The sequence below is a fragment of the Ictalurus furcatus genome, chromosome 7 (assembly GCF_023375685.1).
Source record: "Ictalurus furcatus strain D&B chromosome 7, Billie_1.0, whole genome shotgun sequence".
Taxonomy (NCBI): domain Eukaryota; kingdom Metazoa; phylum Chordata; class Actinopteri; order Siluriformes; family Ictaluridae; genus Ictalurus; species Ictalurus furcatus.
This window is the reverse complement of record NC_071261.1, coordinates 32,989,885-33,008,287: the sequence shown is the minus strand read 5'-3', so window position 1 is coordinate 33,008,287 and position 18,403 is coordinate 32,989,885. Positions and strand designations below refer to the sequence as shown.

The window sequence follows — 18,403 nt, the reverse complement described above, 5'->3', positions numbered from 1 at the left end:
AAGTAGTGTGAATTATTAGCCATATTGAGTCATATTCATGTATTATCGGTTTCACCTGGATAAAGCTGCACTTGCTCATCATTACTTTACTTACTGTGCTTAATACGGCAGTGTGAGGTAAGTTCTCACCTTAGGTGAAAACCGCAGCGGGGTATTCTATGGAAGAAATTTTTTTTTGTCCCTCTTAGTCAAAGGGGAACTTTTACTGTCACCTTCAAATACCCAAACCACACTCTCCCACTCTTCTTATCGGCTTATATAAACTGAAGAGTGAGCTGATATCTGCACTGAGACCATTCTGTTCACATCGTGACCATCGTCCTCATCATCATCATCATCATCATCATCATCGTCATCGTCACCATCAGCAGTCATGGTCTCTCGTTCTCTCCTGCTGGTTCTGCTGGGTCTCGCCTGTCTTCAGTCCTTCACAACAGCCCAGAGTAAGATAAAGTTACTTTGTTGTTTTTATAATATTTAATATGTAACAGCTGAGAGTAGGTTAAAGTCCACCTTTTTAATATGTTTTATTAATATTATAATAGAACTATTTTTGGTACATATTATACATATATATTTTCACTTTTTCATGTCATTGAGTATTTTGACTACTTTAAAATAATCTGGACTGGAGTCATTACTCATTAACACTCCGCTGGTTTATAACGATGCTGAATTCTCTAAAAAGACGAGCAGGTTGCTGAAAATAACCGGCGTTAATAAACCACTGTGTGTTTGTCGCACTGTTACAGTAAAATACTGAGTGAGGGGGTGGGGTGATGAAGCAGAGGTACTGTAGTTGATTATTTTACTGTAACAGCATGTCTCCAAGTGTGTTATTCCTCTTATACCACAGCAATCTGTGAACAGTTACAACATGACATCACACTTTTTATCTGGTTATAGTTTTATTTATGGTGTCGTGGACCATCTATAAAACACGTTAGTTCCTGTTCTCATTGATCTTCTAGCAGCTATAAACATTCTTCTCACCAGACTCTTTTTTTCTCCGTCATGATGTTAAAAGATGCAGCTTGTCATGTTACTAAGAAATCAGCGCTAACTCCTCTGTCCTGAAGGTGCTGCAAAAACTTAAACTTACAGCTTCACCTCTGACTGTTACAAAGCGCTGACACTGGAGACTCCTTCCATAAGTGTTAAATAAACGTTAAACATCTCCTTACAGAAAACTTCACCGTATCAACAATTACACAGATTTTTAGAACGAGCGCATTAATATAAACCTGTGATTTACATCTGCACTACTGTCAGAGCCGCTGTAGTAGAAAATTAATCAACACCTTCTGACCAATCAGAGTCCAGAACTCAACAGTCATGTGGTACAATCTTAATGCAGCATCTCGTACCAGATAAAAAGCATCTAATATGTTTTTATTGAACATTTATTCACAGAACTTAATACTTAAATATTTTCACAGATGGAAATGAAGTAGGTCCATGCTGTTCCATATACCAGACACATCCAATCCCTGTAAAACTCATTACAGCGTATGAAGTAACAGACCGTCAGTGTCCAAAACCTGGAGTCATGTAAGCTTTCACTCCTTCATTCTTTTTTTTTTAAATAATTAATAATGATAAATGTTTGTATTTCAATGTCCATCATGGATTTGTGGTTATGTATAATATAAACTTTAAAATAATAATATTTTGGAGGTTTGAAACATTTTGGGATGTGATTTTATTATTTTTTAGCAGTTTTACACCGATCTAAATCTTATCTCTCCTCTGCAGCTTTACTCTAAAGGACGGCCGTAAGGTGTGTGCAGACACCAGCGTCGAGTGGGTGCAGAAACACATGAAAAAAATTAACCAGCGCTCGACCTAACCTCAAACAACTGATTAAATCCTCTCTCCATTAATAAACTATTCATTTTATTTGTTTTGTTTTATTGTTTTTCTTTCCAAAGAGCACTTTTTATGTATTTAGACAGAGGGAATAAAGCTTCTTACTCTGTATCCTATTTACACAAGCTTTTGTTTAAATTAGTCTAACATTGTTTAACTGAATTAAACTATAGGCTGTGAGGATGAATTAATTATATTTTTATACATATTAAAGGACATTTTAAACTGTCTATTATGACTTTGTTTCTATTTTATTAACCACATTTTCACATTATAAAAGAAAACAATGTTGGTCACCTGATATCTTTGATAGCAACATTTTAAAAAATTAAAAAAGAGTCATTTCTACAGTTCGGTGCCTTTTGTACCCCCAGTACAGATCATGGTATTTATTACAGATGCAACTAACAGGTATAACCGATGAATCGGCCGATTGATTCTTTTCCCATTTTTTCGATTAATCGATTAAATTGATGTTTTAAAGCAAATTTGAAATATAATTATTTCATTTATTTAAAATAAAATCCACAAACTTAGTGTTACAAAATATAAACTTCAGACTAAAACTTAACATTAACACAACTGTTTAACCAAAAAAAAAAAAAAAAGTATTTATGCATTATTTTTTATGGATGAACAAAAAAAGCACTGATAATTAAACTACAGTCCTAAATTAATAATAAAATCTCACTTTCACTGCACCTTATGGTTCCTGTTACTCACCGCCTTTAGGCATATTGTTTTATTTATGTTTACTCTGATCGTACTGTTTTAATTAGACATTACAGATTTTACTTGCGCTCCCACTGTTTATCACTACTGTATTATTAATCACTTAGATCACTCCCGTTATCATATACCACATAATTTACACTACATGACCGTACTTCAATACTACACTACCCCACTACCCTACTTCACTACACTACTACCCTACTACACTACACTACTTCACTACTACACTACTACACTACCCTACTTCACTACACTACTACCCTACTACACTACACTACTTCACTACTACACTACCCTACTTCACTACTTCACTACCCCACTACCCTACTTCACTACACTACTACCCTACTACACTACCCTACTTCACTACCCCACTACCCTACTACACTACTTCACTACTACCCTACTACACTACTTCACTACTACACTACTACACTACCCTACTTCACTACACTACTACCCTACTACACTACCCTACTTCACTACCCCACTACCCTACTACACTACTTCACTACCCCACTACCCTACTTCACTACACTACTACCCTACTACACTACCCTACTTCACTACCCCACTACCCTACTACACTACTTCACTACTACCCTACTACACTACTTCACTACTACACTACTACACTACCCTACTTCACTACCCCACTACCCTACTACACTACTTCACTACCCCACTACCCTACTTCACTACACTACTACCCTACTACACTACCCTACTTCACTACCCCACTACCCTACTACACTACTTCACTACCCCACTACCCTACTTCACTACACTACTACCCTACTACACTACCCTACTTCACTACCCCACTACCCTACTACACTACTTCACTACTACCCTACTACACTACTTCACTACTACACTACTACACTACCCTACTTCACTACACCACTACCCTACTACACTACTTCACTACTACCCTACTACACTACTTCACTACTACACTACTACACTACCCTACTTCACTACACCACTACCCTACTACACTACTTCACTACACTACTACACTACCCTACTTCACTACACTACTACACTACCCTAATTCACTACACCACTACCCTACTACACTACTTCACTACACTACTACACTACCCTACTTCACTAGACCACTACCCTACTACACTACTTCTCTACTACACTACTACACTACCCTACTTCACTACCCCACTACCCTACTACACTACTTCACTACTACACTACCCTACTTCACTACACTACTACCCCACTACCCTACTTCACTACACCACTACCCTACTACACTACTTCTCTACTACACTACTACACAACCCTACTTCACTACACTACTACCCTACTACCCTACTACACTACTACACTACTTCACTACTACACTACCCTACTTCACTACACTTCTACACTACCCTACTACACTAAGCTACTACGCTATCCTACTTCACTACTACATTAACTTACTACACTATACTACTACACTATCCTACTACCCTACTTCACTACTACACTACCCTACTACACTACTACACTACCCTACTTCACTACTACACTACCCTACTACACTACTACACTACCCTACTTCACTACTACACTACCCTACTACACTAAGCTACTACGCTATCCTACTTCATTACTACAGTACCCCACAACTCTACCTCACTACACTACTACACTACTCTACCCGACTTCACTACACGACCGTACTTCAATATTACACTACCCCACTACCCTACTACACTACTTCACTACTACCCTACTACACTACTTCACTACTACACTACTACACTACCCTACTTCACTACACCACTACCCTACTACACTACTTCACTACTACCCTACTACACTACTTCACTACTACACTACTACACTACCCTACTTCACTACACCACTACCCTACTACACTACTTCACTACACTACTACACTACCCTACTTCACTACACTACTACACTACCCTACTTCACTACACCACTACCCTACTACACTACTTCACTACACTACTACACTACCCTACTTCACTAGACCACTACCCTACTACACTACTTCTCTACTACACTACTACACTACCCTACTTCACTACCCCACTACCCTACTACACTACTTCACTACTACACTACCCTACTTCACTACACTACTACCCCACTACCCTACTTCACTACACCACTACCCTACTACACTACTTCTCTACTACACTACTACACAACCCTACTTCACTACACTACTACCCTACTACCCTACTACACTACTACACTACTTCACTACTACACTACCCTACTTCACTACACTTCTACACTACCCTACTACACTAAGCTACTACGCTATCCTACTTCACTACTACATTAACTTACTACACTATACTACTACACTATCCTACTACCCTACTTCACTACTACACTACCCTACTACACTACTACACTACCCTACTTCACTACTACACTACCCTACTACACTACTACACTACCCTACTTCACTACTACACTACCCTACTACACTAAGCTACTACGCTATCCTACTTCATTACTACAGTACCCCACAACTCTACCTCACTACACTACTACACTACTCTACCCGACTTCACTACACGACCGTACTTCAATATTACACTACCCCACTACCCTACTTCACTACACTACTACACTACACTACTACACTGCCCTACTTCACTACTACAGTACCCCACAACTCTGCCCCACTACACTACTACACTACTCTACCCGACTTCACTACATGACCGTACTTCAATATTACACTACCCCACTACCCTACTTCACTATACTACTACCCTACTACACTACTACACTACTATCCTACTACACTACTCTACTACACTACCCTACTTCACAAGTACACTACCCTACTTCACTACTACACTACCCTACTTCACTACTACACTACTCTACTACACTACCCTACTTCACAAGTACACTACCCTACTTCACTACACTACTACCCTACTTCACTACACTACTACCCTACTATACTACTACACTGTAGGGGAAAAGCAACATGCCAAAGGATTAGTTTGCATAGACATATAACTAGATGCCACATTCACCGCCACATTGGTCCGGGCAACAGTAATAAGTTTCAGTTTATATTATAGTTTATATTATACTTTTTCTATGTAGTTTACATTATAACTAAATTGCCCATAATCGAGATTTTGGCTCACTCTGAAGCTTTCCCAAAGAGAAACAGTCGAGGATGCAGCGGGAAGGAGCTGAAAGAAGGGAAGGTGTTCCCTCAGGTGAGTCCTCTGTGCTGTACAGTGAGCACTTCAAGCCTTCAGGTCAGACTGTCAGGATCACTCGTCTTCAAACTGTAGGTGTATCGACAGGTTATAATCATGTAATAGATTATCATCAAATCCATCCATCCATCTTCTACCGCTTACTCCTTCTTCAGGGGAGCCTGGAGCCTATCCCAGGGAACATCGGGCACAGGGCGGGGTACACCCTGGCCAGTCCATCGCAGGGCACAATCACACACACACTACGGACACATTAGACATGCCAATCAGCCTACCATGCATGTCTTTGGACTGGGGGAGGAAACCGGAGTACCCGGAGGAAACCCCCACAGCACAGGGAGAACATGCAAACTCCACACACACACGGCCCCGGCAGGAATCGAACCCCCGACCCTGGAGGTGTGAGGCAAACATGCTAACCACTAAGCCACTGTGCGCCCTATCATCAAATCGTGGCTCGTTATTATTATTATTATTATTATTGTTGTTGTTGTTGTTGTTGTTGTTGTTGTTGTTGTTGTGTAACTGTAACTGTAAATGTTTTACTGGCTCCATAAAGGATTATCATATAATGATCTGTGTAATTGTCTGTTTTGGAGTAAATCTGTATCCATTTATTGCTAATAAAATACAGAAAGCAGACGGACTGCCAGCGTCTCACTATTTGCTCTATTTAGATTTTTTCAGTATTTATAAATGAACGAGCTTTATTAACAGAATTCTGACCTGGAGCAGAAGAAAAGATAAAAGATCGGGGTTGGAGACAGAAAAAATCCATTTCCACAGTGACAAAAACTTCATGTACATTAAATTATATTACATTAGGGACGTCTCAGCATTTATTAACTAATAAAAATAAGCCGAATCTATACATGACAAGCGTGAGTTTCCACAATCCCTTATGACAATGAATCATTTTCCAAGTCTAACTATCGAGATTGGAAGTAAATGGAGACAGAACTATTTTTGTTCTCCATGTAGATCATAAACCACTGAAAACGTTTGAGAAATATAAACATTATTGTACTTTTTATCCAGAAAATCCTCGGCTCCTCTGTGTACTGGTATTTGTTTATAGGCAGTACACCAGAGGACCTGTACAGCATGTCCGAATAAGCCTTTTTCACACAAAGCGGAAACTAATTACACAGGTAACACACAACACTGTGTGTGTGTGTGTGTGTGTGTGTGTGTGTGTGTGTGTGTGTGTGTGTGTGTACAGCTACAACGTCATGTGTTCAACACTAATAGTTTATATAAATTTCTTTTGGTCCCCTTCCAGATCCTCATCTCTTGACTTCTGGAGCAAAACTTTATCAGATCAAGCCCCAGCCTTTGCCGGCACACATACTAGGGAGCATGTCAACAATAGAGTTGGTCCTGTACCTCCTGGTAGTCCACTATCCTACCAGTGTCCCCCCATGGCTGCAGATCTATTTCCCCCCACTGCCTGTGCATGGTTATCAGTTCAGCTGTAATTTTAAATTTGTGCCTACACACCATCAAGCACTTCATCTGGAGTCTATAAAGATTACTCATAGCTTAGCGTGTCAGATTGAAGAGGGCACAACACTACAGTCAAAATGTACTGCTTGGGGACAAATTTGTCAATCAAGGGTTACTGCAAGCAGCTTCAGAGAGGTTTGTCATGTGGTTGGGGATTCAGCTAGTCAGTCATTAGCAGCAAGAATCATCAAGGGCACAAGGCAGACAAATTCTATGAAATGTGGCCTTGAACTTGAGCCTGGTATTTTAAAGAGATATTCTGAGACAGTCAGAGTTAGTGTCCTACCTTGTGGTTTTATTGTTAACCCAGAAGCACCACATCTAGGAGCCAGTCCAGACATACGAGTGCACGATCCATCTCAAACCTTCCCATTCGGACTAGTAGGAGTAAAAGCACCTCTGCTGACAGCATTGCTCAGGTTCCATTCATGAAAATCCAAACAGGCCAAACCAAGCTCAAAGAGACCCAGAAGTACTATTGGAAGGTTCAAGGCCAGCTTGCAGTGACTGGTCTACAGTGGTGTGACTTTATGACTGACACACAATCAGATCTCACAATACAGATGATTTGGCGAGATGATGCCTTTGTAGCGTTCATGAGAGAAGAGCTAGACATGTATTACTGTAATGTTTACATGGATGTGTATCTGTCAATGGTATGAATTACGTTTCTGTTCATAGTGTCATGAATAAAATCAACCTTTTTAGCCTAAGTCAAAAACTTCAGAGACAGAGAGTTTAGTAGATGTCAAAAAGTAAATAAACTTTATTGAAAACCAATAAAGTGTGACAGTCTGCAGAAAGTCCGAATTATGCAAACACAAACATGTCTTTATATACCTTTCTCCACAGCATGGTCTTTGTAGGTGGGGTTTTGCTTTTCCTCATTGAAACAGACCAATCTTTTTTGCCACAATTAAATATTCATGTCTATGTGTTATCTTAAATTTGTGGAACATGCGCAGTTAGTTGTTTTTCTTGAAAAGGTTTCATGAGGACAAGGTTTCTTTTACAAAAAAAGGTTTCACACAGGCTTGACCTTGGCTCCCTTCTTAGGCCTCAATGAGCATCTGTCCCTCTCTATCGGTTGTCCCCGCTGATATCTACCTCCTTTCCCCAGGCCCTCTCCTAACTCCCTAATTTGTATCGACCTCAAAGTTATTTACTCACGCATGCAAATATCTACTGCCAATTTTTATTGCTGTGGACACAGGAGCCAGCTAATACAGAAGAACAATTGTTGTACACTGAAACACAGAGTTCATTCAACTCAAATCCACTCAGAGTATAACCTGATCAAACATTGTTCTATGGATTTAGATTATGCTTCTCACTGTTGATTATACATATAGATTATGTTTTTTTTAACCAATATTGATTATACGATTATGCTCAAGTAATAATTCTAAATTTTGGTTACATATTGAATTCATTAACATATCCAAATGTCAGTTACACATATTGTTTGCACTTCATAGATATTTTCCATATATTCTACATGCAGTACATGAACATTTATTATTGCATTAAGAATATTGTATTAATTTCTATTAAACATATGTAAATATAGACAAACCAAGGTGAATGTATAATTAGATTTTGTATGAGATATTTTGTAATATAGATGTTAGATATATCGTATTAGCTGGATTATTCATATGTACAAATGTTTACAAAATGTATATATTTACATTGAATACACTGTAGTTTATTTAACAAATGTACTCCCAGGGAACGCTTGTAGTGCACATGCTCAATTTCATGTTCTAATTTTGTGAAATATCAACCGGACACCAGAACTGAGGCGTCACATTTATTTGTTTTCATGAATTAACAAAACACAAAACCCGGAAGTGTGAAAAAAGCGGATTCTCAGTATTGATAAATCAGGAGGGGAGAAATACCCGGATGTGCTGCTGCTTCCGCCTGGATTGTGTAGGAAGTACACACTGGTCACTGTGGATACTGAGCTATCCCATAATGCAGCGGGGCTGACGCGGAAGAGCTGCAGGAATCCGCGCGGTGTAGTAAATCCGGATTGTGTTGGTGTTTATTATTGTACTGATCATAAGTACTGAACCGCACGCAGTAGGTTCTGTCACAGTGCTGGAGCCAGCGGCGTCACATTACGTGCGTACGACGTCACCTGCCAGCGACTGCTTAACGGCGTGTACTTCCGGTTAGTGCTCCATTTGAGACGATTCTCTATGAAGTTATAAATGATGCCTAAAAGATCTGCATGCGCGTATGTGATCTGTATGTGTAAATTATAAACTGCTGCAAATGTCTAAGTGACTTGTTGTGTACGTGGAGAAAATATTTTCCTGAAATAACCGGATATGTACTGTTCTCTCTCTCAGTATACAGTACGTTTACATGGACAACATTAATCCGATATTAATCCGATTAAGACGATGTTCTGATTAAGAATCTAGCATGTAAACAACAATTTATTATTACCTTAATCCAATTAAAGTCACACTCGAAGTAAACACTAATCGAATTAGGACGTGTGGAGTAGTCCTGTTTTAGTCGCATTATCGACGTGCGTTACAGACTACGTTTACATGGACAGCAGTGATCTAATTATGGACCTTATTCTGAATAAGACAATATTCTAATTAAGGTGTTTACATGAGTCGCTTTTAGAATACTGCTTTCATGTTCCTGTTTTATATATTATAGAACATACAGTTAATCTTCGTTATGGTACAGATGTATATGTATACAGATTTGGGTGTTTTCAATTTTACGAAAGCTTCAAGTGCGGTTAATTATTAGTCATGCTGTACGTGCTAATAGACGACCGCTTGAAGCCGTGGGCTGCGTCCCAAACCGCATACTTACTTACTATATAGTAGCTGATATACATGTATTTCGCTTACTGTATAGCAGGTAAGTACGCGGTTTCAGATGCAGGCGTGCTCTCGTGTTTGCCGTAAAACGGTTGAGCGCTGCCGTGTGTGTACGTGTCCTGTCGCACAATGCGGTGAAAACTCCCACACGACGTTACTAGTGTGATTAAGGTGTGTACATGTCTGTAACGCACGTCGATAACGCGACTAAAACAGGAATACTCCACACGTCTTAATTCCATTTGTGTTTACTTCGAGTATGACCTTAATCGGATTAAGGTCATCAATAATCTCTGTTTACATGCTAGTTTCTTAATCAGAGTATCGTCTTAATCGGGTTCATATCGGATTATCGTCGTCCATGTAAACGTACTGATTGACATGTACACACCTTAATCACACTAGTAACGTCGTGTGGGAGTTTTTGCGACAGGACACGTACACACACGGCAGTGCTCAGCTGTTTGACGGCAAACAAGAGAGCACGGCTGCGTCCGAAACCACGTACTTACCCACTGTATAGCAGGCGAAATACATGTATCTCAGCTACTATATAATAAGTAAGTACGCGGTTTGGGACGCAGCCCACGGCTTCAAGCAGTCGTCTATTTGCACGTACAGCACGACGAATAATTAACTGCACTTGAAGCTTCCGTAAAAATTAGTAATGAAACGCCCAAAACTGTATACGGAACCATAACGAAGACGAACTGTACATCGATACGTGAAATTCTGGAGGGACGTCGGACGGCGTGGCGTGGGGATGTAATGACGTGTGCCGTTAATCTAACTATGTTCTATAACATGAACAACAGGAACATGAAAGTATTCTAAAAGCGACTCATGTAAACACCTTAATCAGAATACTGTCTTATTCAGAATAAGGTCAATAATTAGATCACTGCTGTCCATATAAATGCACTACTCCAGTAGAACTACTTTCTACTGATTACGTCACCCATCATCATAACAGGATCTGAACAAAGACATATGCAATCTTTGATATGGAGTAGTAAAAGTATTGTTTTGGGTATTGTTGGGACAAGCACTGCATGATTCTGAGAACTAGCCACTTAGTCTGACACCGAATAGTAGAATAAAAAAGCAATAGAAACACGCTTTGTGTTTTATTTCTCAGAGATTTTGTGTTAAATGGTTTAGTTATAGAGTTTAGCATTATCTCAATGCTGTAAGCAGATTATATGATATACAGAATTTCTATGTAAAACCAAACCAATACAATACCTTTCTTCCAGGAGATATTCTTTCTTCACACCAGCTAGAAATCCAGTATGAACACATGGGAGTCAGCTTAATGGTACACAACTAATAAAGGATAGTGTTTTAATTAAGTTTTATTTTTATCATGTACGGGTGAATGCAAAGTACCCTCTCGGCAGTGAGAACGATGCTGAGCCAAATGAAGATAAAGAAGTCTGTGTAGATGGTGTGTAGATTGAACCATTCAGGTAACAGTAAATGCAGAAGAATACAGAAGAATACAGGTCATATTTATTTCGTGTTTAAATGATGCTAGAGTTTCACAGCACATGAATTACACTTACAAAAAGCATTAAAATGCTGCAGATCTTTTTTTCTTACGCTGGAATCTTGATTTCCACCTTTACAAATCTTAACTTGCGCATGCGAATTGAATTCACGCTTTATCTTCTGTACACTTTCACAAATCTTACCCCGCACATGCAAATCTTTTTGGCATCATTTATAACTTCATAATTCTACCCTTCTAAAATTCATACACTAGACGGTAGGGTGCATAGTGTAAGTGTACAGTCTCTCATTTGGGACACAACTTTGGTCTGTACTCTCCAGTGTGTGTTTTTGGACCGAATAATCAATAATGAGTTTCCGTGACAACCATGTTTATAATTGATTATTATCGATTAGTTGTTGCAGCTCTAGTTCACATCGTGACCATCCTCCTCCTCCTCATCATCATCACCATCATCGTCACCATCAGCAGTCATGGTCTCTCGTTCTCTCCTGCTGGTTCTGCTGGGTCTCGTCTGTCTTCAGTCCTTCACAACAGCTGAGAGTAAGTTAAAGTCCACCTTTTTAATATGTTTTATTAATATTATAATAGAACTATTTTTGGTACATATTATACATATATATTTTCACTTATTCATGTCATTGAGTATTTTGACTACTTTAAAATAATCTAGACTGGAGTCATTACTCATTAACACTCCGCTGGTTTATAACGATGCTGAATTCTCTAAAAAGACGAGCAGGTTGCTGAAAATAACCGGCGTTAATAAACCACTGTGTGTTTGTCGCACTGTTACAGTAAAATACTGAGTGAGGGGGTGGGGTGATGAAGCAGAGGTACTGTAGTTGATTATTTTACTGTAACGGCATGTCTCCAAGTGTGTTATTCCTCTTATACCACAGCAATCTGTGAACAGTTACAACATGACATCACACTTTTTATCTGGTTATAGTTTTATTTATGGTGTCGTGGACCATCTATAAAACACGTTAGTTCCTGTTCTCATTGATCTTCTAGCAGCTATAAACATTCTTCTCACCAGACTCTTTTTTTCTCCGTCATGATGTTAAAAGATGCAGCTTGTCATGTTACTAAGAAATCAGCGCTAACTCCTCTGTCCTGAAGGTGCTGCAAAAACTTAAACTTACAGCTTCACCTCTGACTGTTACAAAGCGCTGACACTGGAGACTCCTTCCATAAGTGTTAAATAAACGTTAAACATCTCCTTACAGAAAACTTCACCGTATCAACAATTACACAGATTTTTAGAACGAGTGCATTGATATAAACCTGTGATTTACATCTGCACTACTGTCAGAGCCGCTGTAGTAGAAAATTAATCAACACCTTCTGACCAATCAGAGTCCAGAACTCAACAGTCATGTGGTACAATCTTAATGCAGCACCTCGTACCAGATAAAAAGCATCTAATATGTTTTTATTGAACATTTATTCACAGAACTTAATACTTAAATATTTTCACAGGTCAAAATGAAGGTGGTCGATGCTGTTTCAGATACCAGACACATCCAATCCCTGTAAGACTCATTACAGCGTATGAAGTAACAGACCATCAGTGTCCAAAACCTGGAGTCTTGTAAGCTTTCACTCCTTCATCCTTTTTTTTTTTAATAATTAATAATGATAAATGTTTGTATTTCAATGTCCATTATGGATTTGTGGTTATGTATAACATAAACTTTAAAATAATAATATTTTGGAGGTTTGAAACATTTTGGGACATAATTTTATTATTTTATAGCAGTTTTACACCGATCTAAATCTTATCTCTCCTCTGCAGCTTTACTCTAAAGGACGGCCGTAAGGTGTGTGCAGACACCAGCGTCGAGTGGGTGCAGAAACTCATGAAAACAATTAACCAGCGCCCGACCCAACCTCAAACAACTGATTAAATCCTCTCTCCATTAATAAGCATTTAATTTTATTTTTTTAAATACAAAAAGCACTTTTGATATATTTAGGCAGGAGGAATAAAGCTTTTTATTATAAATCAGATTTAAACAAACCTTTCAGTCGTTTAGTCTATTATTGTTTACCTGATCTAAACTATAGGCTGTGAGGATGAATGAATTATAATTTATATATATTAAAGGACATTTTAAACTGTCTATTATGACTACGTTTCTATTTTTTTTAAGCACATTTTCAGATTATAAAATTAAACAATGTTGGTCACCGTCAAAGAGATCAAAATGTTTCATGTGACATCTTTGTGACATCTTATCTTATGTTTTTTCACAGTTCAGTATCTTTTACATTTTCTCCTGTGGGTTCCTGTTCTGTTGCCAGATTGCGTTTGAGTTGTTGATCGCTACAATGGATACACACTCCTGTTAAAACTGTAGGTTTTTGCGATGTAAAAACAAATGAAACAAAGATAAACCATAAACATATCAGAACATTTCTATCTTTAATGTAAAATGTACAACCTGTACAGTTCCTTTGAAAACCAAAGTCACACTTTTCAGAGAAAAACAGATCAAAATACAAAACTTACAATAACCTGGTTGCATAAGTATACACACCCCCGAACTAATACTTTGTTGAAGCACCTTTAATTTTATTACACCACTCAGTCTTTTTGGTTAGGAGTCTATCAGCGTGGCCAAGGCTGTGTTATCCCAATGAGCATCATGGACTGTAGCCCAGGGACCCGAACACTAGGTGGCCCCTGAGAGGATTCTCTTTTGTATTTTAAAATGACACATTTTGGTCCAGGTAATGATAATGAGTCTTTATTGGTCGTGTATACATTACAGCACAGTGAAATAATTTTCTTCGCATACCCCAGCATGCCAGGGTCAGAGCGCAGGATCTGCCATGACACAGCGCCCCCTGGAGCAGAGAGGGTTAAGGGCCTTGGTCAAGAGCCCAACAGTGGCAGCTTGGCAGTGCTGGGGCTGGAGCCCCTGACCGTCTGATCAGTAACTCAGAGCCTGGCAGTGCTGGGAACCCCCAACCTTCCAACTACACTATACTGTAGGAGACAGCTAAAAGAGCAATAACTTTGTCAAAGGCAGAATATGTATAGGCCTGATTGTATTTTTATTTAATGCTAATGCTAAAATTGTTGAGGAGTGAACATATTTGCACACTTTCCGCCCTCTGAGGCTCTGGCATGAAAAAATACCATTTTGACTCACTAAAAGAATCAAATCAGCACAAATTAGTGACGATGTTGCCTGACTGAGGAATAATTCAGTTTTTTTTTTTTTCTATCATAATCATTTTATTAAACTCTATTAAGTCCTTTTTTTGTAATATTATCAGGGAAGGGTGTGGTTAAGCAGCTTTGTCATATAAAACCATGACCTAATTTTCTTCCTATACACCCCTCCCCCACATGTTTTCCATTCCAATTTTTACAAGTATAAAGTTCTTACACGGCACTATATAACCCACTGACCACTACATGGGCGTGTGTGCTTTTCCCGCCCCACGCACTCCATATACGTTCATTACACATTGATAATTTACAAATAACAGCAAGTGTCTTATCCGTTTTATCCCACAGCAACTTGTCAACAATTACATTATTTTTATTTATTAAAGAACAACACATACTCTTTAGCTTTTTATAGCTACATGTAATGTAGTGGAACGTCTGCCAAACACATTATTTCTAATCGCCATATGCGTGCGACTCTCCTCCTCATCAAGCTGTTTCCCTCACCCACTAGATTCTGTTGAACAACCTGCACATTTTCTGCTGAGCTCATGTTTTTCTCATAATGATCTGCTCTCTTTCTCTCTCACACGTTCAGGTTGATTCACATTTTGTAACTTTTTAAAATCTGAAAATCGACCCTTACTGAAACTCACATGGCCTTCACACAAGTCACATGTGGAATGCACAAACGCAGTTTTTAGACATTGCACGTGTTATGGTTCACGCATTTTCCACAAGTATGTAATGCATTTGGTTTTATTTTTCAGAATGATTTTCTCACTATGACTAACTGTTTTTAAATGTGATCACCTGACCTTCACAACCATACCATATATGCTTGTTGAACATCCCGTTCCAGATTTATTAACCCCTTGCTGTTATAATACGCTCCACTCTTCGGGGAAGGCTTTCCACTGGATTTCGGGGCGCGGCTGTGGGGATTTGTGTTCATTCAGCTACAAGAGTGTTAGTGAGGTTGAGGTCACGCGCTGATGTTGATGTAAGGAGACTCCAGTTCCAGTTCATCACTAGCGTGTTAAATGTGGTTGAGGTCAGGGCTCTGTGCAAGACACTCAAGTTCTTCACCCTGCTTCTAACCTTCACACACCACGTCTTCATGGAGCTCGCTTTGTGCAGTCATGCTATAACAGGTTCGGGCCTCTTAGTTCCAGTGAAGAGAAATTGTAAAGCTACAGCGTACAAAGACGTTCTATATAACTGTGTGCTTCTGACTGCAACAGTTTCAGGAAGAACCACATATGGGTGTGATGGTCAGGTGTCCACATACTTTTGACCATGTAATGTATTATACCAAATGTGCCAGATGTGTTTACTTGAATTCATACGTGCAGTTTTAATGGTATAATATGGTGAAATGCACCTTCACCTGTTTTTCAGACACACACACACACACACACACACACACACACACACACACTCACACACACACACACACACACACACACACACACACACACACACACACACACACTCACACACACACACTCACACACACACACACACACGTAGAAAATTAATGCTGATGTGAAATCTACAGTAGGGGATTTTTCAGAATCAATATTTTTCCTCTCACCGGAAATGATTTATTAAAGGATTTGTTTTATTAATCATGACAGTTTTTATACTCTGTGTAAAGATAGAAGAAAGGAATACTGTTTACCACAAACACAAATACATGTTGTGTGAATAATTAGCACATTTAATATTAATGATGTATTATCTCTGTGTATTGTGTGTGACGTGGTGTGTTGTTTAACACGAGAGTTTGATCACTACAGATTTACTGCTTCACTTCAATAAAGTTGAACTTGTTCATCTTTGTTTAACTTTATGTGATTAATACAGGAGTGTAAAGGTGAGTCTGATTAAAAAGTCTTCAACGCCGCGCAGTTCTTTCTCATTTTAGCAGTAAACCGCGGTCGGGTATTCTATGGAAGATGTCTTTCCTCTCCCTCAGACAAAGCGGAACTTTTTCATCGCCTACAAACACCAAAACCACACTCTCCCCCTCCTCTTTTCAGCTTATATAAACTCAAGTATCAGGTGATACCTGCATTAATACCATTCTGTTTGCATCGTTACCATCACCCTCACCCTCATCATCATCATCAGAAGTCATGTCTTCACGTTGTCTCCTGCTGGTTCTGCTGGGTCTCGCCTGCCTTCAGTCCTTCACAATGGCTGAGCGTAAGATAATCTTTTTTAATATGTAACTATGATATTATTATTATTATTATTATTATTATTATTATAAGCAATTTGTGAACAGTTACAACATGGCATCAGATATTTAATATGGTTATACCAGATTAAATGTCTATGGGATGTCTGTAGCTTGTCATATTACCGATAAACCACAAAATGTAGTCTGAGCACTGACACTGCAGACTCCTTACATAAATGTTAAATAAATGTCTCCTTACAGAAAACGTCACCTTATCATCAATCACACACGATTTTAATCTGATTATGTGGGGCGTACTTGCTGTACAAGTCCCTTCGAACTAGCTGTTACTATAGAAACGATAACGTATTAGAACGAGTGCGTTAATATAAACGTGTGATATTCAGCTGCGCTACTGTCAGACTCGCTGTTCTAGAAAATTAATCAACACCTCCTGACCAATCATAATCTAGACTTCGACACCACTGTGGTACAATCTAAAACAGGCAAATGCTGCACCTCTTACCAGATTAATATATATACATACATACATACGGTATATCTAATATGTTTTTTTATTGAGTATTTAATCATAGTACTACATGTGTAAATGTTTTCACACAGATGTAAATGGACTAACTGAATGCTGTTTCAGTTACCAGACACATCCAATCCCTGTAAAACGCATTACAGCGTATAAGGAAACAGAACATCGGTGTACAAAACCTGGAGTCATGTAAGCTTTCACTCTCTAGTTTTATTATTATTATTATTATTATTATTATTATTATTATTATTATTGTAATAAGTTGAATTTCCATATCCATTGTTGCTTAATGATTATGCATAATATCAACTTTAAAATAATATCGCTTTACATTTTTTGGAGGTTTTAGGTGTGTGAGAATATTAGATTTTCTGATTTTAAAGTAGTTTTACACTGACCTAAATCTTCTCTCTTCTGCAGCTTTACTCTAAAGAGCGGGCGTCAGCTGTGTGCAGACCCCAGCGTCGAGTGGGTGCAGAAGCACATGAAAACAGTTGACCAGCGATAGATTACTCCTGTAGGCCCGAACTGACCTTTAATGAATATTTAAATCCTTTGCCCATTAATATATATATAATATTATTATTATTATATATATTATTAATTATATATATATATATATATATATATATATATATATATATATATATATATATTTTACAAAATGCATTTTTTATGTATTTAGACAGGAGCAATAAAGCTTTTTATAATAAATTAGATTTAAACAAACTTTTGTTTATTTAAATTAGTCCAGCATCGTGTAACTGAAT

The 18,403-nt window shown here is 38.4% G+C and overlaps 2 protein-coding genes across 9 annotated transcripts; both read left to right on the top strand.

Moving 5' to 3' along the window:
* The first annotated feature begins 363 nt into the window (after positions 1–363).
* LOC128610525 (C-C motif chemokine 3) lies at positions 364–13,840 on the top strand. Of its 8 annotated transcripts, none has more exons than XR_008386368.1 (5): positions 8,367–9,522; positions 11,455–11,516; positions 12,107–12,254; positions 13,197–13,308; positions 13,513–13,840. XR_008386368.1 is itself a non-coding variant. In XM_053629901.1 (3 exons), the coding sequence occupies exons 1-3, from the start codon at positions 374–376 to the stop codon at positions 13,622–13,624; spliced, it is 294 nt and encodes a 97-aa protein (XP_053485876.1). In that variant the 5' UTR covers positions 364–373; the 3' UTR covers positions 13,625–13,840. The 8 variants fall into 8 exon arrangements, 1 of the variants encoding a protein (XP_053485876.1); XR_008386366.1 differs by lacking the exon at positions 8,367–9,522 and adding an exon at positions 9,564–9,599 and having other exon boundaries at positions 9,704–11,516; XR_008386362.1 differs by lacking the exon at positions 11,455–11,516 and having other exon boundaries at positions 9,270–9,522.
* Positions 13,841–17,018: 3,178 nt separating this feature from the next.
* Positions 17,019–18,169, top strand: LOC128610526 (C-C motif chemokine 3-like). Its single transcript, XM_053629902.1, has 3 exons — positions 17,019–17,109; positions 17,711–17,822; positions 18,054–18,169. The coding sequence occupies exons 1-3, from the start codon at positions 17,040–17,042 to the stop codon at positions 18,139–18,141; spliced, it is 270 nt and encodes an 89-aa protein (XP_053485877.1). The 5' UTR covers positions 17,019–17,039; the 3' UTR covers positions 18,142–18,169.
* Positions 18,170–18,403: the final 234 nt, after the last annotated feature.

Excerpts from the sequence above, each read along its gene's own strand:
- LOC128610525 (XM_053629901.1), top strand. The coding sequence starts at position 374 with ATGGTCTCTCGTTCTCTCCTGCTGGTTCTGCTGGGTCTCGCCTGTCTT. Across the intron at positions 444-13,196 it reads GTCCTTCACAACAGCCCAGA|GTCAAAATGAAGGTGGTCGA; the intron begins GTAAGATAAAGT and ends ATATTTTCACAG. Across the intron at positions 13,309-13,512 it reads TGTCCAAAACCTGGAGTCTT|CTTTACTCTAAAGGACGGCC; the intron begins GTAAGCTTTCAC and ends TCTCCTCTGCAG.
- LOC128610526 (XM_053629902.1), top strand. The coding sequence starts at position 17,040 with ATGTCTTCACGTTGTCTCCTGCTGGTTCTGCTGGGTCTCGCCTGCCTT. Across the intron at positions 17,110-17,710 it reads GTCCTTCACAATGGCTGAGC|ATGTAAATGGACTAACTGAA; the intron begins GTAAGATAATCT and ends GTTTTCACACAG. Across the intron at positions 17,823-18,053 it reads TGTACAAAACCTGGAGTCAT|CTTTACTCTAAAGAGCGGGC; the intron begins GTAAGCTTTCAC and ends TCTCTTCTGCAG.